Source organism: Gigantopelta aegis, chromosome 4, assembly GCF_016097555.1.
Source record: "Gigantopelta aegis isolate Gae_Host chromosome 4, Gae_host_genome, whole genome shotgun sequence".
Classification (NCBI taxonomy): Eukaryota; Metazoa; Mollusca; class Gastropoda; order Neomphalida; family Peltospiridae; genus Gigantopelta; species Gigantopelta aegis.
Genome location: NC_054702.1, coordinates 4,104,217 through 4,129,827, shown reverse-complemented (window position 1 = coordinate 4,129,827; position 25,611 = coordinate 4,104,217). Strand labels below are relative to the sequence as shown.

At 37.0% G+C, this 25,611-nt stretch overlaps 3 protein-coding genes across 4 annotated transcripts in view; 2 read left to right on the top strand and 1 right to left on the bottom strand.

The window, feature by feature from the left end:
* The window catches only part of LOC121372511 (E3 ubiquitin-protein ligase SHPRH-like), a 47,980-nt gene extending 47,574 nt beyond the window's left edge, over positions 1-406 (bottom strand). Inside the window, exon 1 of the mRNA XM_041498864.1 lies at positions 265-406. The gene's annotated coding sequence lies outside the window, so the exon portion shown is untranslated. The remainder of the gene's footprint in view (positions 1-264) is intronic.
* A 2,904-nt stretch (positions 407-3,310) lies between these two features.
* LOC121372510 (akirin-2-like) lies at positions 3,311-13,214 on the top strand. The gene is made up of 4 exons (XM_041498863.1): positions 3,311-3,735; positions 5,957-6,247; positions 10,496-10,567; positions 12,531-13,214. The coding sequence occupies exons 1-4, from the start codon at positions 3,558-3,560 to the stop codon at positions 12,539-12,541; spliced, it is 552 nt and encodes a 183-aa protein (XP_041354797.1). The 5' UTR covers positions 3,311-3,557; the 3' UTR covers positions 12,542-13,214.
* Positions 13,215-20,894: 7,680 nt separating this feature from the next.
* The window catches only part of LOC121372509 (X-linked retinitis pigmentosa GTPase regulator-like), a 40,399-nt gene continuing 35,682 nt past the window's right edge, over positions 20,895-25,611 (top strand). For both annotated transcript variants that reach the window (XM_041498862.1, XM_041498860.1), the window contains exon 1: positions 20,895-20,966. In XM_041498862.1, coding sequence (XP_041354796.1) covers positions 20,936-20,966 — 31 coding nt within the window. In that variant the 5' untranslated portion in view covers positions 20,895-20,935. The remainder of the gene's footprint in view (positions 20,967-25,611) is intronic.

The window sequence follows — 25,611 nt, the reverse complement described above, 5'->3', positions numbered from 1 at the left end:
TTATAATTTATTTTCGCTGGATGGTTCAACTAGGGTGTGCGGCTTTAATACAGGGGAAGCAAGTCGCCCTGCACATTAAGAAAAGTATTGACTTAATGTGTGACATGCACTAAGAAATCATCATCATGATCATTAGTCCAGAGGGACGTAGTAAGTGTAGTTCTTAACGTGCCCCGTGCACTGTATAATCATGTAGGCCTAATGTATTATGTAATAAAAGATAAATAAATTGTAAAAACCCTACAAGAGTGACTTAAATAATACCTTATGTTCCGTAACAGCAAAAGTTCTGAATAGGAAAATATAAAATCAATAACAAATTGTTTATAAATTATTAGAAAATCCAGAATGGGTCTTTCTCTGGCAACAAATAACACAAAATGTGCAAAACGAAAACTAAAGCAAAACTAACAACTCCATACTGATTCTTTCGTTGAATAATTCCACCTTTTCATAGTGTATCTCCTAACAAATGGAAAGTTCATAGTTCATAGTTCATAGTTCTTTTGCAGAGACGTTCGAGAGTCGATCCCCATGCTCAAAGTTGTTGTGTTTTAATATAAGCATATATTTGCATTTTTCATGGATAATTTTGCATGTTGAATGCAAGAAATTGCGTTAATAAATAAAATATGTATAATTTTCAAAATTTCCCGCAAGAGGATGTTTCGAACCGTTCTACATAGTAACATAGTCATCTGAAAGTAATAAATAAATATATGAAATGACATATTTGCGAATGCAATTGTAAAGAATTATTTTATTGGATGGAACCAAACTTTTTTTTAAATGCACGCGTGTGTGCGTGTGCGTGCGTGCGTGTGTGTGTGCGTGTGTGTGTGTGTATGTGTGTGTGTGTAATGAAGAATGTACGATGAAGTGATCGCTGTGAGATTTCAAATGTAATTCTCCAACTGAATCCATTATTTTTTATCATTATTATTATTATTATTTAACATGATGCAGTTGCATAGCCTCATGGGCTAAATCGTTGTTCTTGCTTACCATATAAGTTCAGTCATTTGTGGGTTCGAATCCCCGGCCTGAACGTTCAACTTGCAGTTGCATATTCTGGAACACATCGAGTACCATATTATTTATTGAACAACATTTCAGCCAGTGCACTACGACTGGTATTTGAAAGGCCGTGATGTGTGCCATCCTGTCTGTGAGATAGTACGTATAAAAGATCCCTTGCTACTAATAGAAAATGTAGCGGGTTCCCTCTCTAACACTACATGTATATGTCAAAATTACCATTTGGCATTTAGTTTTAAATGTAACAGATAAAAAGCATCCTCTTCTGAGAGGATTCGAATCTCAGACTCTCAGTACAAGAATCCAACGCTCTACCAACTAAGCTATTTAGGACATTCTCACTAGCTACTGCCAGTACTTTATACCAACACTACTACATACTACGTCCCGGAGCTGTGGGCGATGGGCAGTTGAACTGTTACGGGTCTTGACTGGGTTATAATTACATCCGTGTATTAAGAACACACCTGATCCCTACGTCGGCTCCAAATGTAACAGATAAAAATCAACCTCCACTGAGGGTATTCGAACCACACTCCAGTACGAGAGCACTCTACCAACTGAGTTAATAGAGAAATTCCCATAATTAGCTACTGCCAGATCAGGTCAGGTCGTGGGGTTTTACGTGTACATTCAGAGCAAGCTGTGGTAGCGCACGCCGCTACTGCCCGATCAGGTCAGGTCGTGGGGTTTTACGTGTACATTCAGAGCAAGCTGTGGTAGCGCACGCCGCTATTGCCCGATCAGGTCACGTCGTGGGGTTTTACGTGTACATTCAGAGCAAGCTGTGGTAGCGCACGCCGCTACTGCCAGTAGGCCTAGGAGCACTACTACATAAGTATACAAGTCGAGGATCGGTGTGGGAGATACATTTTGCTCTGTCCCAGTACTAGAGCAAATCTTGGCGAAAATCATGAGACGTTCTGGCAAAATAAGCTACCTTGAACAGTTTTCACCATGTATTTCCATCATTCTACTCCCAACATTACTTGTAATTTTTGTTTGGTAGATCTTAATGGATAAATTAATTTTAATGATATCTCAGCACAAAAATACACATCGGCTGTTAGTGGTTGTTAAACAAAGATATGCAGGGACGGATCCAGGAAATACTTTTGGAAGAGGATTAAGGGGAAAATGACACATTTACAACTCGTGAAAAGTGCAACCCAATGAAATTTAAAAAGAAGACGCACTACACTATATTTAGGGGGCGGGTCCCCATCTTTTCTTCCACCTTGATTAACCTTTGAAAAACAAAAACAAAAACCCCACCCCAAAACACGGTGTATACAGCTGTGGGGGAAATACGATAGTAAATCTATTTTTTAATTTTGTATAAAAATCAAAACTGGTTTTAAAATGTAACTTCAGTGGACCTATTTTCTGACTGGGTTGTTTTCCGTCTGGTACGACTGGTACATTGAAGGCCGTTGTATGTCCTGCCCTGTTTGTGGGAAAGACTTCAAGTCAAAAGTTACCAAATGTTTCACATCAAATAGCCGATGATTAATAAATCTAGTGGGTCGTCAAACAAAATAATTTTTAACTTTAAAAAAAAATTAATAATAATAATATTTTTAACTTTAAAAAAAAAAATAATAATAAAAAATATATATATATATATATATATATATATTAAATAATTCCAGACTTCAGTAGTTCTTCATCGTTTTATTGCTACAGCTCTGTTTCGTATGGTCAAATAATGACCACACTCTTCAGGCAATATTAACGAATACTGTTAAAAATATATATATATTAGGCCTACTCATCATTCACAGTGTGGCTGGAAAATCCTAGGCAAGGTTCTGAGCTAACCGAGAAGTTCCGAACTTACTCGATTCGTTCCGAAATGCTTTTTAGAATATAAATTACGACTTTTTCACAAAACGAAACGATTTAATATTTTATACTAAAATGCGACTTATGTTACTAATGAATTAGCATATAACTATGTACTACATTATGCAAAAACAAATATAAACAATTAAATTATTAAGTTTTAAACCCATACCAATTCATTACATTTTTTTTTTTTTAAGTATTATCATTAAACTGTGTAGATTAAAGCTCATTTCTAATAAGAAGTGGTGACATTATAGCTATAATTTGTAAGTTACTATTATTTTGTGTACAATATATGTATATAATAATTATATAATAATTAAATTTTGAACTTTGTAAATGCTTGCTCTGTATATTTTACTGTTGTTTGCTTCATTTTTCGGTTAAATATAACCACTGTGTTTTGTATTTCCCCTGCAAAAGTTTACAAAGCGACAACGAGGCTCAACAATCAAAAACGGCTGCCATTTTATTTTAGAGATTTTAGAAATAGTTGATTTCTATCGGTGACCATCTTTGCTTTTTTGGTAGCTATACTGTTGTTGTGGCTTGTCTTTCTGTAAACGTAAAGACAAAGAATATTTGAGACTAGTGTATTTATATATTTATTAAGTATTGGAGAATATTTTAGTTCAGAACTTCACAAGCCATCGACCTTTTAGGTTTTAAAGATGGCTTGCGGTGCAACTCTGAAACGAAGTCTAGAATTTGATCCCCTTCACAGCCCGAGTCAAAGTACTCCAATAAAACGAAGAAGATGTATGCCAATGACACTTTCACCGTCGACTCCGCCGACCAAATCGCACCAACCAAATCCATTTGCAGATGTCGTTCCAAATCTTTCCAAAGGTGAGGATTCTGAATATTTGAATTTGGGGAGAGGTGGGGTGTAAAGTAAACCAGTGGTCAGTCAGGGATTGATCCCTCACACTGGGCTTATTTGGCTATTTCTCTTTCCAGCCAGTGTACCACGACCGATATATCAAAAGACGTGGTATGTGTTGCCTATAAAAATTAAAATACCCCATGCTACTAATGGAAAATTAGGACCCCAGAATAGTGAGATGTATTTTAGAATATAAAATTAAAAGTAACTATAATATCTTCCTGGTCTCTCTCTCTCCCCCCCCCCCCCCCCTTTATTATTTTTAGTTGAGGGGGGGAAAATCGGGCGGACATATTTCCGTCGCTAATCTAATACCCCAAAAGAGGGGTGCGGGCAAAAATCTTTCTGGCATTATGTTCATACCAATGTATAGTTCGTAAAATGTAAAAAAAAATTAATAAATTGATTCTTAATTAACATCAAGTTAAGTTGTCCGCGTGCCTGGGACAACCAAAATATGTTGCAGGCAACCATTCTTTGTCAAACATTTGCCTGACAGGTAGCCCGAGTACTCTGCCTGTAAGAGAGCTAGACGGACATTTGGACATAAACACGCTCTCATTACAGTCAGAGACCAACCTATGTCTTTTTTTGGCAATTCCTGACTACCAAACGGTAGGCAACGAGTCCCGCTCTAATACCACAACAATCCTATGTTTGACGTCAAATACCTTTACATCAATCATTTTCGAGTTAAGTGATACAAAAAAATCCACATATTAATCACTAATACACATACCGTATATCTTCGCCTGTAAGTCGATCTCGGCTATAAGTTGAGTCCCTAATTTCAAGCCCTGAAAACTTATTTTTTTATTGACCCGTTTATAAGTCGACCCATGAAAAACAACTAATAGCAAAAATGTAAACAATACTAACTACCTGTTGCCTGAGTTTATTTTCAAATCTGGTCACTGGCATTAATGGTTGTTCAAACAATGTTTTGTTGGTGATTATCTTCATGAATATTACTGAGCTTTCCCTTAAAACAGCTTAGACTGATTTCTGCAGTTCACTAGAGCAATAGGGACATACATAAAAACCAGTGTACTTTCCAGAGTTATCTTCCTTACATGTATTAATATGGCGACAAAACATGTGATTAACTCATACTTTCAGTTTTATTGTAGTGATCTGTTGTCAGTGTTTATAAATAAAGTTGTTGTCTGTGCACAAACCCATGCTGTACAGTGCCATACGGTAACAGCCAAACAGCTTGCACTATCTACTAAGGGAATATTTCGTTTTGATGCTATGTTACTTGTTTGCGATCTACAAAACGTGAAAACCGAAGTTTGTAAAATAATTTTCTTTTGTTCAAATATTGTACATTATTGTTCTCATGTGCTGAAAATAAGAAATACTTCAATATTTATAAGTTGTTTTTCATGGGTCGACTTATAAACGGGTCAATAAAAAAATAAGTTTTCAGGGCTTGAAATTAGGGACTCGACTTATAGCCGAGATCGACTTACAGGCGAAGATATACGGTATGTGTATTAGTGATTAATATGTGGATTTTTTTTGTATCACTTAACTCGAAAATGATTGATGTAAAGGTATTTGACGTCAAACATAGGATTGTTGTGGTATTAGAGCGGGACTCGTTGCCTACCGTTTGGTAGTCAGGAATTGCCAAAAAAAGACATAGGTTGGTCTCTGACTGTAATGAGAGCGTGTTTATGTCCAAATGTCCGTCTAGCTCTCTTACAGTCAGAGTACTCGGGCTACCTGACAGGCAACCAGGAAAATCGTAAAAGAAATAAAATGTGTAAAACGATCGAATATATTATCAAATTATCTGTCACAAATCATCTATTGATCCTTGAAAATGTGACATGCTGCCAAATTGTTCAGCGAAAATACTTGCCGAAAACCACTTCTTGAATTCAAAATTCCAAGCTATTTTCCTACGTTCTTTATAGTGCTTAATGTAATAATTTCGATGCTTTGGAGTTCAAATCTAGTCCTTGGAACAATGTTATATGTAGTGCTTAATTCAATATTCAGTTATTAACATTAATTCAATACAAGGGAGAAAACACATTATTTCAGAAAATTCCCTAGTTTTTGTAAAACGTTAACAAATCCCAAAGTAAAAGCCATGTGTGTGTATTCATATTGTAGAAATAACACCCCAAGCTTATAATAACATGTTTATTTTGTGACACATTTTACTTGCAGAGCGTATTGCAGCAAGCATTAGCTTGGAGATTAAGAAAATGCAAAGGAGACGACAGCTGCAGTATCCAACTAGTAGCAGTCCGCCACCATCTTCGATGGACATGCCGTGTAACACAGACAGTCTGGCTCAATGCTCGGCTACCTCATTCTTGAATTCTCTCTCCCCCAGCAAAAAAGATGTACCACTGTTCACATTTAGACAAGTGAACATGATATGTGAACGCCTCGTGAAGGAGAGAGAAGAGGAGATATGTGGGGAATACAACACAGTACTTACAAATAAAATTGCAGGTAAGTGGGTGGGAATACAGAAAACGTGCTTGGTTGTCTGTAGATTGCAAATATAGCTGCTCAATGTGGCTGTTAAATATTTGGAGCATTTCTTTTTCTGTCTTTCAAGATATTTATACATACATATGTGGCAAAACATTGGCAACCTGAGATATCTTAAATACATTTATATACTGTAATCGGGGGTCGGGGTTGGTAGTCCTGATTGGTCCACTAAGCATACTACAGTGCAGTTAAGTATTGCCACTTGTTAACATTATGGCAACAAATAAAACCTGATGTTACATCAAATTTGACTTGAACACACATTTTCACTTTATAAATAATATGAATGCATAAAATAATGAAAATGTGGTAGGGTGTTTTTTTCCTTCCTTTTATGGGTTTTTATATTTGAGACCACTAAAATCTTTAAAATTATGGAGAGAAAAAACAAGGTAGTTACAGGGCTAAAAATTCGGCAATATTTCACGCGAGCCGCCGTTCTGTTAGCGTGTCGGTTACGCAAAATTAAATTTACGCGAACCGCAAATCGGTTATGTCGTGACCTGTAAACGTTCAGAACTTAAAACTTGCAGACTTCACGATTACAGGATGTTTATTCACACAGACATGTATACTAATAAATATGGGGGGGGGGGGGGGTCGATGGGTTCGACCGAACACCCCCCCCCCCCCCCCCTCCCCTGAAATCGCTTTTTTTATAATTTAATATATCTGACATTATTATATTTACTCAACATAGAAATATATGCCCAATATCTCTGCAATCTATTTTGGAACCCCCCTTTTCAAAATCCCATGTACGCCCATGTAATAGTGCTCTAACAAATGTTTTAGACTGATTTTTAGATACTTGATGTGCAACAAACAAGTAGGCAATGGTTGTAACTTGCGACCAGTCTAAACTAAATACTCAGTATAGAGTCGAGCCAAACGTTTTGAAGAACTTTGCACGGACCACCAGGGGCGGCTACTTTATTTGCTGCTATTTTATTACTAAAGGGATATAAGTAGACATAATATTGGATTGCCTATAATTTTATAAATGTTTAAAACGGTTTTAAAGTAAACAAGAATCCAAGTGTCACAAAAGTTGAAAAATACTAACATCGCATAATGAGCTTTAAATAACAAATATTTGGAACGTCGCTTTAGTATAGAAGTCCCATCAATAAAGTGAAAGTAGCATCGCCACTGCAAAATATTATTGTCAAATTGTGATATTTCTTTTTATGCTATTGTAAGATTTATTTGTATTAATCTAATCATGCACCAATGAGTAGCTAGTTTTATAGTTCAGAGGAATTGGACATTTGTTGCTTGGGTTGTTTGTTGTTTTTTTAATTTGCTGTATAGATCTACCAAATTTTACATATTATCAGTGACAAATGGCACGGTAACCTTTATTTGTTGTTATTAATATATACTTTCTATTAGTCAAATCATGCACCAGTGAGTGTTGTGCGTTATTCTTCAAAGGAACTAGGGAATGGACATTCTAATTTGCTGTATAGATCTACCAAATTTTATATATTATCAGTAACAAATGGCACGCTAGCCTTTATTTGTTATTAAATATATACTTTGTATTAGTCTAATCATGCACCAGTGAGTGTTGTGCGTTATTCTTCAGAGGAACCAGGGAATGGGCATTTTCCCACCAAATGTATCTGTTTTGTTTCAGTACTGGGACTGATATTTAGTCCTTTTACAATAGTGTTAACTTTAGCAAGCATAGAGGTTCTAGAATACGATGGCCCGATGCCCGAGCACAGTGGTTTTTAGATTCGGGCAACTAAAAATTATTTTCTGCGATCCCAATGACAAGTGATGAATAATAATTCTACTACTACTACTGCTGCTGCTACTAATACTAATACTACTACTAATAATAAATCTACAATGCTATGATCGTAAGATAACAAAAGAAACATCTACAAGTCTGCAAGCATTAAAGAAACTGTTTTATAAAATGTTTACTTTTGTATTTTGTTTTAAATTTATGTTTGAGCTAAAAAAAATATGTACTTTAAATATAATTTCAGCATAACTTTAAGGTAACCGATCAGGTAACCCACAGGTTATGCAAATATAATTCACGTAACCGAATAATTGGTTACCTAGGTAAAAACCATGTGAACCGACTTCCGGTTACCTCAGATTTTGAAATATTGTCTCCTGCATTTTTTCATGAGAATCCATGTGGATTCCCATGGAAGCAGTCCACGGGAATCCTCCAATTCTAAAAATTTTCAGAGGAGAACTTTTATCAACAGTGTTAGTATATAGAATTCTGTGTCGTATGCTACTAACTCAGGGTTCTCACGGACCCGGAGTCCAGGGTCCCTGACGCAGTGATCAAGGATGGGATGCATCCCTGTGGGCGCAGTATATTTTTATTGTTATTTAACTTCAATACGATTTTTTTATTTTTTTATTTTTTTTAAACATCTAAATTTACTATAACGTAAATTGGCAACATTCATAAAAATTCTTGGAAATTAGTGTTAGTTTGTACAATCAGTTGGTCACTCCAGAAAGCAGCCCTCATCAATGCACCCACTTCGTACGACAAAACATGACTAATAAAAAGTAAAACTTATTTCCGCTATTAATCAAACATTTAATATAAAAAATGCAACATGTCTTAAACAGTATTTCATTTTATTTAATCGCGTTTTCTAGCTTTACAATAAGCATCTGGCAGTACACTACTGAATAGTAGACTGGTCATGTGGACATGCAAACAACGCTTCACACCGTGAGGTGGATCAACTGAACAAAACTGGTTGAAAATGTTTGGTTCTAAAAATCGCGATTGGTGGGGGGGGGGGGGGATCTTTCGCAAAACATTTTTTAACAAACCAAAAATTCTTTTGCAATATTTTTTAATTTTTCGTTGAATATATGAGCTACCTGGTATTTGTTTTATATTTTATCATATATTTTAATAATAAAAAAATGTATTCATGTTCATGTACTTTTTATTACGACTTGAAATCATTTAAATGTCAATATCAATTAATGGACTCTCCTACATTCCTAATGGACTCAAAATATAAGGACATGAGTCCATGGACTAAATATTTTTGGATGAATGAGAACCCTGTAACTGTATATGGATTTTTTTAAAAATGCCTTCATATTTACTGGAAAGAATAACCAATTTGTCAGTACCAGTCTATCCAATGTTAAAGAATTTTTTTTTTACCAACAGTTTTTGTTTTGTTGTTGGTTCCATTTTTTCTTTACAGTCGGTGTTTTTTTTAGGTGTCTTACGAGCCACAAGTTCAGCCAGCAAACGTTTCGTTAATGTTCGCAAACTATTTCATTGGTTCCCAATGTGGCCATTTGGTTTATCGTGAAACGCACAAACCAGTCTGGCAGAAGTTTTTTCGCTCGGTCTGGCTGAACGCAGCCCATTACTTTTCGAAGATTGCTTATTCCTAAACAGCGCATGGGATACTTTTGTGGATGTATTTTGCACATTGGTTCAATGTTTGTATGAATATTACTAAATCACATTTCCACAACCGACAAAAAAGCAGGTGATTCAAGGTTAGGAACATAATATCAGCGAACTAACATAGAAATGTTTGATGTATTACTAAAGTGGCACTACTGTCCATTGTTATTATGTAAGAACTGAACAAACATGTTCCTTTCAGTTCTCTTCGTTGGCAATTTGGTTTATAGAATTGGACCAACCACTGCTTGGCTCCAGGCCAGACTAGTCTAGAGATAAACCACTGTTTCAAACATGCACGGATTTGAATGTATGCTACCCTTTTGAAGTTTAAACTGAAGCTTGATAACCAGGTGTTTTGTTTGGGTTTTTTTAATTCAATAACGTTTTTATTCACTGATTATTCAATTTAGTAAATTTTTGGAAATATTTCACGTGAATGCAAATAGATTCGGATGTTATGTTTGCGCCAATCGAATTCGGAGATTAGCGCAAATTTTTAGCCCCGAGTTATGTTTACTTGTGCTCATTTGTGGCCAGATGTCTTGACATTTATGACCATTATCTGATTATTATTGCATATTAAGGGTTAGACTTCTTACTGTGACTTAGTTGCAATAACAATCTTTAACAAAATGTTATGTTTCTGGTGATTCAAATGAATAGTCTTGTGGTCTTTCTCCAAATATTTTTGTATGTACTAATCTTTAATATATAATCAACAATTTAAGTATGAATATAATGTTTGATTTAATGAGAGCATGTCTTTAACATTTCAGAACAATATGAAGCGTTTTTAAAATTCAATCATGACCAGCTACACAAGAGGTTTGGAAATGCTCCTATGAGTTGTAAGTTCAGTTAAGAGTCCGTGTCTGTTTTGCTTCTTTTTCTTTTCTTAACTTTCATATATAAAAGTATTATTTTGGGGCTTTAGGATTGTAATGATATATTGACGGAAAAATGCATCAGTTCGTGTAGCAAGATAATGCAAGGCCGCACGTTGTAAGGGTTTGTGTCATTGCTTGATTGGCCACCCTACAGTCCAGATTTGAACCCGATCGAGCATTTGTGGGACGGGCTGGACAGGTGGGTCAAGAAGTGTTTCAAAGGCACTCTGTTCACACAGGTCCTTCTCTTGTGAGTGGAATAACATCCCACAAAGGATGTTGATTTGGATCAAGAAATAGCATAGGTTACCAGCTTATTAACATTGTCCACACAAACATCATTTGTGATATGACAACAAAACTTGTCAAAATTTATTTCAGTAATGAAGACATAACCTAAAAATCCAAACAATGAAATAATTGTCAATAAAACATTTGAAATATATACCACTGGAAAAAAACTTTTTTTTCTTTCTTTTTTTTCTTTTTTCCCCATCAGTATACTTTAGAGCATTGTAATTTAAAATGGGTGCAAGATGGCTCAGTTTGTTCTTTATTCACTCCAAACTTTTCTTATTTACTCTTGGGGTATACCACAATTTCCTCAAAATAAAATGTGACAGTATTGAACTAAAACAACCTTCTACACTTGGGGGGTGGGGAGAACAAATGTTCCTGTTGTTCCCAAATTAGTGAGATTTAAAGCCCTGGGCCCCGTTCCATGAAGCAATCTTGGCCCTAAGATCAACTTAAATGCATAGGGTAGCTATGTGCCTACAGTAATCTTAGGGCTAAGATTGCTTCATGGAACGGGGCCCAGGTAAATCATTTAAATTGGTTGACTACATAAACACAAATCCATGTAACCCATTTGGTTTTTGCATAACCTCTCATGATCATGTCGATGTCATTTTATGCAAGAATGGATTTTTAAAAACTAGATTTACACAAGTGGTACATGAACAAAATTATTTTCTTGCTGTTGTAAGTGGTCTGCCATGACAGGAAATAATTAGTAATGACAAAGCAGGCGGGATAAAATATGACAAGTTGCCTACATTATACTGAAGACCATTAAAAAAGTAAAGCTTGTTTATATCTAATATAATCTGACAGCTTTTGTGTATTTGATTTCTGTGAGATTTTTGCCTTGAGCATATTCTTGCAAAGTGGGATAAAGTTTGTTACATAGCAAAGATATTGTTCAGTATCATGTCACAGTATACTATATAAATTTCACTATAGCAACATTAAATAGTAGATAAATTAGTAACTTGCTTATAAAAATTTAGAAAAGTTGATATTAAAATGATACTTCAGCAGGGCTCATACTGGAAAGAATTTACTTTTGTCCAGTTTTTGAAATATAGAATATTGCCTTGATCATCATTGAAAAGGGGTTAATTTATCCCATATTTGATTAGCCAACTACTAAATGTTGTAGCCACTTTGTATAAAAACAAAATAGCAATTGGCTAATTTGGCAGTGGGCAAGGTGAGCCCTGCTTCAGTGTAAATTTGTTAAAGATGTTTTTGTATTTTTAAGACCTATTCATGAGTAAAGTTATGGCAAGATAACTTGAAATGAGGTCCACACTTAACATACAAGGATAAGTAGAGCTATTGTGTTATGTGAAAAACAAAAATCTGCAATCTATCAGTTTTAATAGGTTTTTACATCATAAAAATGTATAGTTACATACATATATATGGGAGAATGTCGTTTTTGGTTGGGGTTTTTTTTAGTAAATACTACTACTACTCGAAACATTTGTAAAATTGAGCTTGCCTAATACATACAAATGTATATTATTGTCAAACACTGAAACAGAAAACTTTCAGCTGTTTCAGGTATGTTTTGTTTTTGGCTACAATGATTTGCGTTGATCTGTTTTCTGATTTTATTTATTTTTTTGTTTTTCAGATGTATCGTAAAGTTCACAGATAACATGGATGACAATTACAAGCTATCTGTGGTTTCATATTGCTGGAAAGGTTGTCCGTGCATTTCTGTTTTTTCTGTAAACAATTTGGATTCTTTGTTGTCAGGCCTGGAACATGCTTGACTGTTTGTGGATTATTTATAAAGACTTGTTGGTACTTGTTAAACTTTCTGTGGATGGGTTAATTAATATTACAGTTGATCAGTGCTGGCATTATTATTATTAAACATTTCATACAAATTTTGATCAAACAGTTTTGTGCTCCACCAGTTTGAATTCTGCAGACGTGTGTGTTTTCAGAACACACTAGGCCAGTGTTGGTTGTATGGGTAATTGATGATCGATGAACGTGTTAAGTGACATTATCCCGACAGTTTATAGGGAAATTTGTGCAGAACATTTGCTGATGTAATGAGTGAAATTGTTATTGTCTTGGACCTCTGCTGAACTAGTGTAAATTGTGTGCGCGTGTGAATTTGTGAATGTATGCTTGGTGTCTGATGGGCAATACTGTGTGGCTGAAGATGACGTCTTAAGCATAGTCTGTCTGATAAATGTAATGTAGTTTTTACTCCTTTTACTTGTAAATCTCTTCCTGTAGTTTGTTAGTGGGCACCCATAGTGTAAATAATGACTAGATGTTTGCTAATAAAGGTTGTATCTCACATGCTCGTCGTTGTATTAATACCAGTTGACCACTAGATTTCATCTAGTTCACAAAAATAGGCATTCACAATTAAATTATGAAGAATAGAATGGTAGGATACCTTGTGCATCAACAGGTCATCGCAACCAGTTGTTGGAATGGGTAAACACCACTGGTTATTGTTGGACCTCTACTACTGAACTAATAACTCGCTACCCTTAACAATATTTTGAGGGAAGGATAGTGGTGGTAAATATTAAATGCCGCCCCCCTCCCCACGAGTTTGCTGCCATTGTCAGATGTTTCCTATCAATAATAGAACGCTACCCTTTTAATACTGGTAGTTCTAAATGTTTATAGTAGCTCGATCTGGATCGCAAAATATATTTGTCAAATTGTACTTGTCCAAACTATGGCAGAAGATTTGTGGACGATCTCTAAAGTGTAACGCACTGAAACAAAGGGTCTGCTTCTTGCTGGTCTGGTTGTAGGCCTCTGATCACAGTGGTCTTCCCATTTGGTTGACCAAATCCGGAACTATTTGCCCAAGTAGTCTGCTGTTTGACTGATTATTTCATAGCAGAGATGTAGTTAACCTGTTAATATTGAAGACACTTTCTCCTCTTTTTTTTTCTCTTTTTTTTTTATATGATGGTTTTTTGTTTTGTGGTAATTCCGGCCAATTGCAAAAGTAGTGTTTTTATTGTAAAATGGGTGTACTCCAGCCAGGTTTGGTGAGTGGGTGTTTAAACCAATATCCTAGGAGAAAGCTGGACAACGGGTTGTCCTTTCAGAGTATGTTAGAGTATGTTGCCCATGAGCAGGCAAAGGTCATTTGGTAATTTTGACAAACCTGCTATATTTTTCCATTAGTAGCAAGGGATATTTTAAATGCATCATCCCATAGACAGGATAGCACATACCACACTGAAGCTATATCCTCGCCGAACGCGAGCGATTATTTTATTGTGCGACAAACATATATTAACCAAACAACTAACTTCAACTTGGCGGTTTCAACTGTAACAATTTTAAAATTAAGACTCATGGTCGCTTCTGGTTAGGATATAAATATTGCATCGCACGCGTCCGGCTAGGATACATCGCGGGGCCGGGACGTAGCCCAGTGGTAAAGCGCGGTCGGTCTGGGACCGTTCCCCGTCGGTGGGCCCATAGGGCTATTTCTCATTCCAGCCAGTGCACCACGACTAGTATATCAAAGGCCGTGGTATGTGCTATCCTGTGTGGGTTGGTGCATATAAAAGATCCCTTGCTGCTAATCGAAAAGTAGCCCATGAAGTGGCGACAGCGGGTTTCCTCTCTAAATATCCGTGTGGTCCTTATCAATATGTCTGACGCCATATATCCGTAAATAGAATGTGTTTAGTGCGTCGTTAAATAAAACATTTCTTTCTTTCTATTTTGACAACATCAATAATTGTGGTCTCTGGCCAATAGAATGTAGCCAAAACTCGGTGGGTAGAGCGCTCACCAGAGGGCTTGGTATACCAGTATATATAAACGGCCGTGGTATGTGGTTTCCTGTCTCGAAAAGTTTATATCAAAGTTCCTTTGTTACTAATGGGAAAATATAGTGGATTTGACCCAAGACGGTCAGAATTATCAGCTCTTGGACATCAATAACCAATTGTTGATAAAAAAAACGTCTATGGTGGTGTCTTAAAACAAACTCTTTCAAAACTTCTAATTGTTCCCTGATTCTTATTGTACTGCCACCTCATTTATTATCGGATAGGTACGGCCCAGACTTCATTAAGATTGGGGCGAGACGTAGCCCAGTGGTGAAGCGCTTGCTTGATGCGCGATCGGTTTGGGATCATTCCCCGTCAGTGGGCCCATTGGGCTATTTCTCGCTCCATCAAAGGACGTGGTATGTGATACCTTGTGTATGCGTACAAAATATCGAAAAAGAGTAGCCCATGAAGTGGCGACAGCGGGTTTCCTCTCAATATCTGTGGTCCTTAACCATATGTCTGACGCCATATAACCGTAAAATAAAATGTACCATTTCTTTCCATTAAGATTCCACAAAATCTATTCATATCTGTATTTTAATTTTAATGTAATCTCATTTTGCCCCCACATTCGGGTTAGAATTATGTGCTTTAAACTCCGCAACTGGATAATCGTGACAGTGGAAATTAAACATGATCACTTTTAAGATTAATTATCTCCATTTAGAGATGTGTTCAGCAAGTTAACATTCTTACTTATTATTATTATTATTATCATTAATTTATTATTATTAATATTTTAAAAAATATAAAATAATCGTTAATTTGAATGGAAACCAAATGTTGATGGTTGCGGTGTAAATCATCCTATACCTAATTCGGTAGGGAAGATGTTGCAGACACAACAAGAGGTTATATAATGTAACCTAGATATTTTATACAGTTTTTTTTTTTAAAAAATAGTATAACATTTGGTTGTGGTAGCTTAATAAATATGTTAGCTTCAGATATGTTTAACTTAGGCCCTACTACAGAGCACTCGATTTGTTGACGAGTGCAAGATGATAATTGCTATGTTACTATTCATATAAACGGTTTACAGTAACTTGTGTCACATTGATACGGGTGGTCATATGATCTGTGAAAATTATTACTAAGAATTCTCGAAGTACTACAGAGTAATTTGATTACATGAAATCTGACCCAATTTTGGGAGAATGACCCAAGTAGGGGCGGGACGTAGCCCAGTGATAAGCGCTCGACTGATGTGCAGTCGGCCCGGGATCGATTCCCGTCATTGGGCCCATTGGTCTTTTGCTCGTTCCAGCCAGTGCACCACGACAATGGCCTATGGTATGTTCTATCCTGTCTGTGGGATGATATTTATAAAAGATCCCTTGCTAATGGAAAAATGAAGCTGGTTTTCTCTCTAATGGGGCGATCACACTGGCCCGAATGAGCTTCCGTTTGTTTTCCATATACGAAAGTAGTGTAATTTTTTAAACTGGTCGAATGTTCCTCCGAATGTGTTTTCCCCAATGTATCACCGAATGCTTTCCGTTTGTTTTCCGAATGGTTTCAGAATGCTTTCAGAATAGACCGAATACTTCCCGCATGTTGACTTCGAAAGGTTTCCTTTCCGAATGCTTTCAGAACACGGCGAATCGACCTAGAATGGACCGAACTCTTTCCGCAAGGGTTCGGAAAGCGTTCGGAAAGGGTTCGTCATGTTCTATATCCATTCGGGGTGTTCGGAAAGCATACGGAACATACTGTGCATTCTGGAAGTGTACGAGCAGTTCGGAAAATGTTCTGAAAGAATACTGGAAGGGTTCTGGCAATTCGTTATACATTCGGCGGCATAAATGAAAAAAAATCCGGAAAGGATACAGAAAACGTTCAGAAAGCATTCGTCATGTTCTAGGTCCATTCGGGGTGTTCGGAAAGCATACGGAACCCAGCACCTCCAAATTTTCATTCCGAATGCACCAAGAACTAGTCGCATGCTTCCCGAACGTTTTCCGTACATGCCGTATGCTCCTAGAATGCTTCCCGAATACTTCCCGAATACACATGGACGCCACATTCGGATGGTCGATGAAAATTATTTTGAACATGCACAACAAATTTTTGGAGCTACCGAATGCCGTTCCGTATGCATCCGTACGGAGCCGAACAGCCAGTATGCTCCTAGAACACACCGAATGCTTCCCGAATATGATCCGTTCGCTCCCCGAACACCCAAATTCCTATTCGGAAAACAAACGGAATGGCATTCGGGCCAGTGTGATAGGGCCATAAGACTGTTAAATTATCAAACGTTTGACATCCAATAGCCGATTATTAATAAAACAATGTACTCTAGTAGTGTCGTTAAACAAAACAAACAACTAGGCGTAAGGGCTTTCTTCAGCTAGACAAAAATTACACTGTTTCGTGATGTTTGTGTAATCCCCCCCCCCCCCCCCCCCCCCCCCCCCCCCGTCCTTTCTATTCCATAAGGTAGCTGACAAAGTGCATCTAATTTAAATAAGCATAATACAAAATTCGGATTCAAAATAGCCACATGCTATCAGAAATCCACTTTCCTGGGAAATTTTAATTCAAACCTATAGTCCCATAAAAATGCGTGCACTAAGAATAACTGGTGAAAAGTGTAGAGATGAAGACACAGCTGTCAAACATATTTGACCATCCCAGTCATCGACCAGTTGTTGGAAGACCTAGCCGACACGAAAGATTTGGTGATGATTATCACAGATGAGTCCATAAACGTACACTGTAGGGAGGGGGAGAGGAGGCAAACGCCCCCTAGTGTGCTGGAGCAAATCATCAAATTCTTGCAAAAACGATACAGATAGGCCTATTCGAGCAAAATGAGCTGGCCTGAAACCATTTCATCATGCATTTCCATCATTCTACCCACAATATTAGTTGTAATCTATGTCAAAATGCATATTAATTCGTTTACAACCCTTCATAGCTGTTTGGCAGTGATGCTAATATGAATAAAAAAAACAAAAAACATGGGAGTCCGTATTCTTATGGTTGCTTAAGTCCAAGATAGCAAATCATTAACAATATGCAGTGAGAAATATGCTGCCGAGTATGAAGACGACCCTCGAGCTCCTAGTCCACAGTATCCTACGTGCAAGATGAATTACAGTTGGGGGTGGGGATGGAATCTAGCACAGTCGATAGAGCACTCACCTGAGGTGCTTTGGTCGCAGAATGGAACCTCCTCGGCGGACAGATAATATTCTCTAATTTGCCTTTATTTTCAGTCAAATCCAGTGCTCCACGAGTGGTATATCAAAGGTCATGGAATGTGTTGCCGGCGTTATGAAGGAAGGAAAAGTTTTATTTAACGACGCACTCAACACATTTTATTTACGGTTATATGGCGTCAGACATATAGTTAAGAATCGCACAGATATTGAGAAAGGAGACCCGCTGTCGCCACTTCATAAGCTACTCTTTTCGATATTTTGTACACATACACAAGGTATCACATACCACGTCCTTTGATGGAGCGAGAAATAGCCCAATGGGCCCACTGACGGGGAATGATCCCAAACCGAACGCGCATCAAGCAAGCGCTTCACCACTGGGCTACGTCTCGCCCCAATCTTAATGAAGTCTGGGCCGTACCTATCCGATAATAAATGAGGTGGCAGTACAATAAGAATCAGGGAACAATTAGAAGTTTTGAAATAGTTTGTTTTAAGACACCACCATAGACCACAATTATTGATGCTGTCAAAATAGAAAGAAAGAAATGTTTTATTTAACGACGCACTCAACACATTCTATTTACGGATATATGGCGTCAAACATATTGGTAAGGACCACACGGATATTTAGAGAGGAAACCCGCTGTCGCCACTTCATGGGCTACTCTTTTCGATTAGCAGCAAGGGATCTTTTATATGCACAATCCCACAGACAGGGTAGTACATACCACGGCCTTTGATATACCAGTCGTGGTGCTCTGACTGGAACGAGAAATAGCTCAGTGGACCCACTGACGGGGATCGATCCCAGACCGACCGCGCATCAAGCGAGCGCATTACCACTGGGCTACGTCCAGCCCCCCCCCCCCCCCCCCTCCGGCGTTATGAGTGCAAACTGTAAGAGACCAATTGGTATGTTTGATCGTCTTGACAGATGTGATACACAGAAGAACACATACATGGACTGGATTGTCTGCACTGCGATTTCGAGGTGGACACCAGATTACGCGACATCATCCATTAGCATACAAATGCCTATAGCCTACTGCCAAATGGATGTCAGAACGGGTGGGTGGGAGCTGCCCCCCCCCCCCCCGCGCTAAAAACTATTATTCATTGACCTCTCTTCCCAACAAGTGAAAGACGGAATAACATGTATATATATATATATATATATATATATATATATATATATATATATATATATATATATATATATATATATATATATATATATATATTATAGGCTACTACTGTCTAAATGTTCACCCGGATCTGTTTTGTGTACATTAAATGTCAAATCAGTCTAATGACAGAGTAGGCTAGTACATGAGCCAGTCCAAATCTGAGTACCAAATTGGTAAGAAAGATAAATGTATCACTCAGGGGATAGTAGGTTTCATGCTCCGTGCGTATTTCCTTCTTTTTTGTTCAATATATTTTTCAGAATGGCTCGACTCGACCGCCAAAAAACCTCGCTCGCCACAGTACAGACCACCCACTGCACAATTCCGCCACATGCGTCTGGAGAGACTATTAATGATTTAAAAGTACTATTTCGTATCTGGCCAATTTAAAATAATAATAAATAATAAATAACTACAAATTAATAGATCACATACATGAAAGGTGAATATAAAAGAGCATATATGATGATAGGGTCGATGTTTATAATATATGTATTAATGATTATGAACTATACTCTTCAAAAAAAGTAGGGGAACCTGAAATATTAATGCTAATATTAACTTTTAGACCGAACATACGTTTTGACCACAGACATCCTAGTAAAGAACGTTCAGGTCTGTTTATCAACACACCGAAGCACATTCCATAGTTTGTACATGCATCACGCAGTTGTCCTGTACACGTGCGTGTGGTGTCATTCTCGATTTTGACAATTTCCAGGAAGGTCCATTAATCACTGTGGAACATTATTTTTGTCAACCTTTTTATTCTCTTGATCATACAGTTGTTATTGTTTTGTTTTTAGTAATTTTTATTGTTTGAATTTGCGATTTACTGATAAAAATCCCCCGTCAACTTTCAAATTTCACTCCTGACCCCAATCGTACTTCAAGATCTTTGGTGGTCACACAACCTACTGTAATACTGATCTACCGGTTGTAATGTTTGCCCAATTAATTCACTATTATCATATAACCATTCCCAACAGCTTATATACCTTACAATTTTGTCAATTGCAAAGTCTTATTAGAGTTCCCCTACTTTTTTAAAAGAGTATATAGGCCTAATTAGTACGAATAACCTGTAAATAATTTATATAAATAATAATATATATATATACATGTTATTCCGTTATTGTTGTTATTCCGTTATTGTCGTTATTATATATATATATATATATATATATATATATATATATATATATATATATATATATATATATATATATATATAGGCCTATATATATTTTTTTATTTTTTATTTATATAATAACAACGACAATAACGGAATAACATGTATACATATATACAGGGCCGTAGCTAGGATTATTTGTTTGGGGGGGGGGGGGGCGGAGAGCAACTGAGTAATTAATAGTCTAAAACTCTTTAAACAGTTAAGAAGAGAATTTTCTTTAATGCTTTCCGGACTTTTTTGGCACTTGCCCCCCCCCCCCCCCCCCCCCCCCCCCCCCCCTCCCGCTAGCTACGGCCCTGATATATAAATGTTTTAAAATGTGTGCATATTAGCAAACAATCTGCTCATAAATAAAATAGTTGTAAATTCCATAGTATGAAAAAAGGCGTTCCCCGCTAGGCCTAGGCAGCCAGTTTCCTGTATTTTTGGACCAAGTATCGAAATAATCATTTGTCAGGCTTCAGATAGCTATAGTTTAAATCGACTTAGCTGTCGTTAAATAAGTATTCATTATGTTGCACAGTTTAGTTGGCCTACTGGTTTTGTTTTGGCCATGTCCCAATATAACACGGTCTTCTTTTTCAATCGACACACCGGAAGTAGTGCACTGTGCTATCCGGGTATTTTCCAAAGTTGTTTAGGTTACCAACATGTCGTCGGTTGATGACTCGGACATTCCAGGCAAGCAAAGTTTACGTTTTGTCAAGTTTCTGTATTTATGCAGGCGTTTACAATTATAATTCCAGTGCTGCTTCAGAAGAATGTGTAGCTGATTGTGCTAAATTATCTGTAATTTAATCCGTGTTTGTTTTCGAGAGCACCGCGTAGAGAGGGGAACTTGTTGGTGCTTGAACAAGTTAAAGTGTTGTTTCCATTTCCGCCACAGTAATGTCCGTAGTGAAAGTGTCTTGTTCCCCAAAGTTAACAGCTCTTCACTCAAACTACATACAGTCTGAATGGTGTTCATAGAACGCCACATCAAGCAAACCAATATGGTTACCAGTCATATCGTCTCTGGAGTCTGGGTCATAACAACCCCCTTTCCATGGTGGGACCAGACAACTTGGACCGGGGGACAACTCGGCCCCGTGGCCGAGTTATTAGACTGATAGACGGGGCATGCTGTGACACATTATATGCGTGTTAAGTATTATAGTTGGCCATGTCGTAGTGTCGAAGTATTGTACTATAGTAATAATAAAGCATTATACTGATAGATACCGCTAACTATATGGTCACCATTAAGAATGACAATTGTGTATGTTGTAGGCACATATCGTAGTGTTGGATGGGTTTCTAGAAGTATTGTACTATAGAAATAACGCAAAAGACATCATTTGCCAAATTCCCACATTTATTACATTAAATACATACGCACATATGTACGCAAAAAAACCAACAGAACACATACATAAATAGTTATAATAAAGAAATAAAACACCAATCACCAAAAGAACATAGAAATAAAACGTTATTTGCTGAAAATGTCATCATGCTCACCAATTGGAATTACTTCTTAAAAGCAGGAAGTCAGGAGGCTATATCCGCGAGTGTTGTTACAACGATAAATAACTTTTGCTTGTTTTTTCTGGGATCATCTCCAATGTTTAGGTCACCGACTGTAGAACAAAAACAAATTATTCGAACAGTGGAAACTATCTTCAAAGATAAATGGATCAGCAATTTATCAATTTAACAAAAAACACATTCTTTTATTTCTGTGAGAATACTTTAATTTAAAAAACAACACTTGTTCAACAATATTGTTCAACAATAGACAAGATTGTCCATGTGCATTCTTTCCATGGACCAAAACAACCCCCTTTCTAAGGACCAAAACGTCCCTAGGCCTCACACTATCCATTGCCAAATTAACCAATTGCTAAAATATTTTATGTAAAGTAGCTACAACATTTAGTCTTTGGCAAATAAAATATTCTTTAAAGTTACATTCTCTAGTTACCATATTATAACATGTTGCATGTACAAATGTGAAATACAAGCTCAAATGCACTTTTAAAAAAGTTGTGTGTGTTCGCTATGAACGGATATCGCCAAACGTATACGCTTGATTCGTCGCCTGTGCTGCCATAGCTCGGCAAAGCACAAACAACAGCCTGTTGTCAGTTTCAGTTAACATGTGCGTTTGCCGATTTCAAATTGTAGGGTTCGTCTCAAAAAATTAAAAGAGAAATCTTGCGCTGTACGAAGAACGTTCGGTTGAGGATACGGTACTAGAGTCTTTAGCTAAAACCGGTTTGATCTTTACAACGTATTATCGACAGTCATACCTTCCTATTTCAAAATTGATATTTTATAAAGTGTTGAAGTAGAACTTTCAGTTTAGTTTGTATACTAGTAACACATTCTTAATTTTACGTGTTAAAATCGACAAATTCAAATAAATATTATTTCGTTTGGAAAGGGTAAAGTTAAGTAGGGGGGGGTTGTTTAACAACATCAAAGATAAGGCATATTGATTTAATAATCATCTGACCCCATACAACCGTAAATAAAATGTGTTGAGTACGTCGTTAAATCAAACATATCCTATCCTTCCTTCCATCTGCTGTTGGATGTCTAACATTTGGTAATTTTGACATATAATCTTAGAGAGGAATCGGGTGCATGTGCAGGGGGAGGGTATTGGAGGTCGAAACCCTTACTTGCCCAACCTTAAACAAATTTCAACCCCGCTGAAATCCCTGCACACACGCCTTGGAAACCCGCTACATTTTTTTTTTTAGCAAGGGATCATTTATATGTACCATCCCACAGACAGGATATCACATACCATGGTCTTTTATATACCCGCCGATGGGGATCGATCCTAGACTGACCGCACATTTCCAAAAAACACCTTTTTAGGTCTAAGTAATGAATAAAAATAACATATAGTCTTGAAAAATGTTACGTAAATCGAACACAGTACCCTCTTCCTCTACCCCTAGAGCGTTACATAATTAGTAACACCCCCTTACATGTAACGCATATGCCAACAGCTGGCCACTGTCAAAATTTCCAGGCAAATCCCCCACCCACCGACCCCTGGAAAGGCATTGTACCATACCTCTATGGATATAAATATGTTTTGGAGATATGAGACGACCACTCAATCAAGACAGTTAAATTTGTTCAAAAATTGCGAAATCTCACGTGATCTCTTGCTATACTTGTGATAAGCCAATGAAAACTGAGATTGGTACGAGCCCATCAAAAGTGTCCCACTTTCAAAATATTGGCTTTGTTTTTGACCTGGATAAGCCAGCATAGTGAAACCAATGCTGAGTGCGGCGTCATATATGCACCAAACGTAATTGGATTTTCTGTTCTATATGCTTAAATAATAAAAATATTCCGGATACTGCCGCTTTAAATTTAATTAACCACATTTTAATAATTTTCAAGGAAATACTCTATACGTAAAAAAATTGGCTAAAGCAAAGTTTATTCGGAGGGTGGGGGACCCTATGTATAATGTTAATGATATGATAATATGTTAACCGAATAAATGATTTTGAAGATTATGTTGAAAATGCTATTCTTGTTATGTTCAGTTTTAATTTGACAAAATTGCAAACACGCACATGTTTATTTATTGAAGACCAAGACAAAACTGAACAGAAAAAAAGCACAATTCCGATGCATGTAATTATTGAAAAAGACAATAAAATGACTACAATGTCTATTTACACATATCATAAAATCTGTATGATGTTTTGACTGGATATGATTAATATAAGAGAGAACCTAACTCTAACCCTAAATCTAATCCTAACTATAAAGTTTAAAATGGAGGGGAGTGGTGGAGCTTGGCGAATATTTTACAGTCGCGGTCTTTAATTTATTCCTTGAAAGTCTAAATTTGAAAAAAATATTTTTAGGTCTTTGAAAGTCTTTGATTTGTAATAAGAGTCTTTAAAAGTCTTTAAATTCTCACAAATCATAGCCAAAGCCATGATATCTTTAACAGCTGCGTGCATTTGATATTTTCCAGTTACAAGGTTTAATCTGTCATGATGCATGTAAAAAAAAAATTGGCATGACAAACAACATAAACAGTAAACTGATTTTGTATTTTTATTGCATTCTATTGTCTTTGACCGCTGTGCAAGTCTTTGAAAGTCTTTGAAAATGGCAGTTGAAAGTCTTTGAATTTGTTTGGTCTTTAAAGCTATGAACCCCGTTTTACTAATTCAGCAGCCATAAAAAATCAACCATACCTACTCATTTGTTTGACATAATATTAGGTAGGCCTTGCCATTTCTGTTAATATTACTTGAATGGCTGGGAATATGGCACAGATGTGCAGTTTCCTAGGTTACTGATTAATGGAAATGGCGACTACTTATTTGTAAACATTAAGCCTAAGCCATAAGATCAGTAAGACAATCCTGCACGCATACCTGCTTGACTACTGACAATACATCACTTTGGCCCGGAATAGGGGTCAGGTAGGCCCGACCTGATCAATCGGCTGGTCACACCAAGCTCGAGAGCATACAATCATTGTTTTGTTTACATTAGTCAAGAGCAAACATTGTTTTATATACCATGTGTATTTGTTGCTCTTGAAGCGGTGGCTAGGGTTAATTGGGTGATTTTGTTTCCTTAATGCCCAAGTATATCAACCATGTATCCCTGGCATGGCTGTCTGCTGGTTATCCGCAGCACCATGTCCCCTTGTTGGACTCGGTGGTGGGTGGGTGGAATGGTTGATGAACCTTTCTTCATTTAAGAATTGAACGTGAAATTTTTTGAGTTTCATGCTAGTATGAAACGCAAAACCGCTTTACACACTGTATGAATGGCGTAGCGCGAAGCCATTCATACTAAAGTGTGTAAAGCGGTTTTGGAAAACTTAATGTGCTCGTTGTGGTCTGTTTGACCATGACAGCAAGTCATGTAAGAATGATATACTTTGTCTCAACTGCAAGGACAACCACTGTGCATACTCGCGAGAGTGTCCGTGGTAGAAGCTGGAAAAACAAGTTCAACAGGTAAAGGTACAAAATAAACTGTCCTTCACGGATGCCAGGAAGTTGGTGAAGACAGCAACACCGACAGTGGCTAACAAGTCATATTCGGCTGCAGCTGCTGCCAAAGTTGTCACTAAAAGTGTTGCAGTCAACACAGACCTCACCTGGCATTGTGATGAAGCCAAGTACAAGAAACTGTCTGATATTGAGAAACAGGTGCAAAAAGCATCACAAAAACCCCAGAAAAAGGAAATTGAAACACAAGTGTCATTGGATTTTTAAAATCCACCAAATAGGTCAAGCACTAGTCTTCCTAAGACAGGAAATGACACAAAGAAATCTACAGA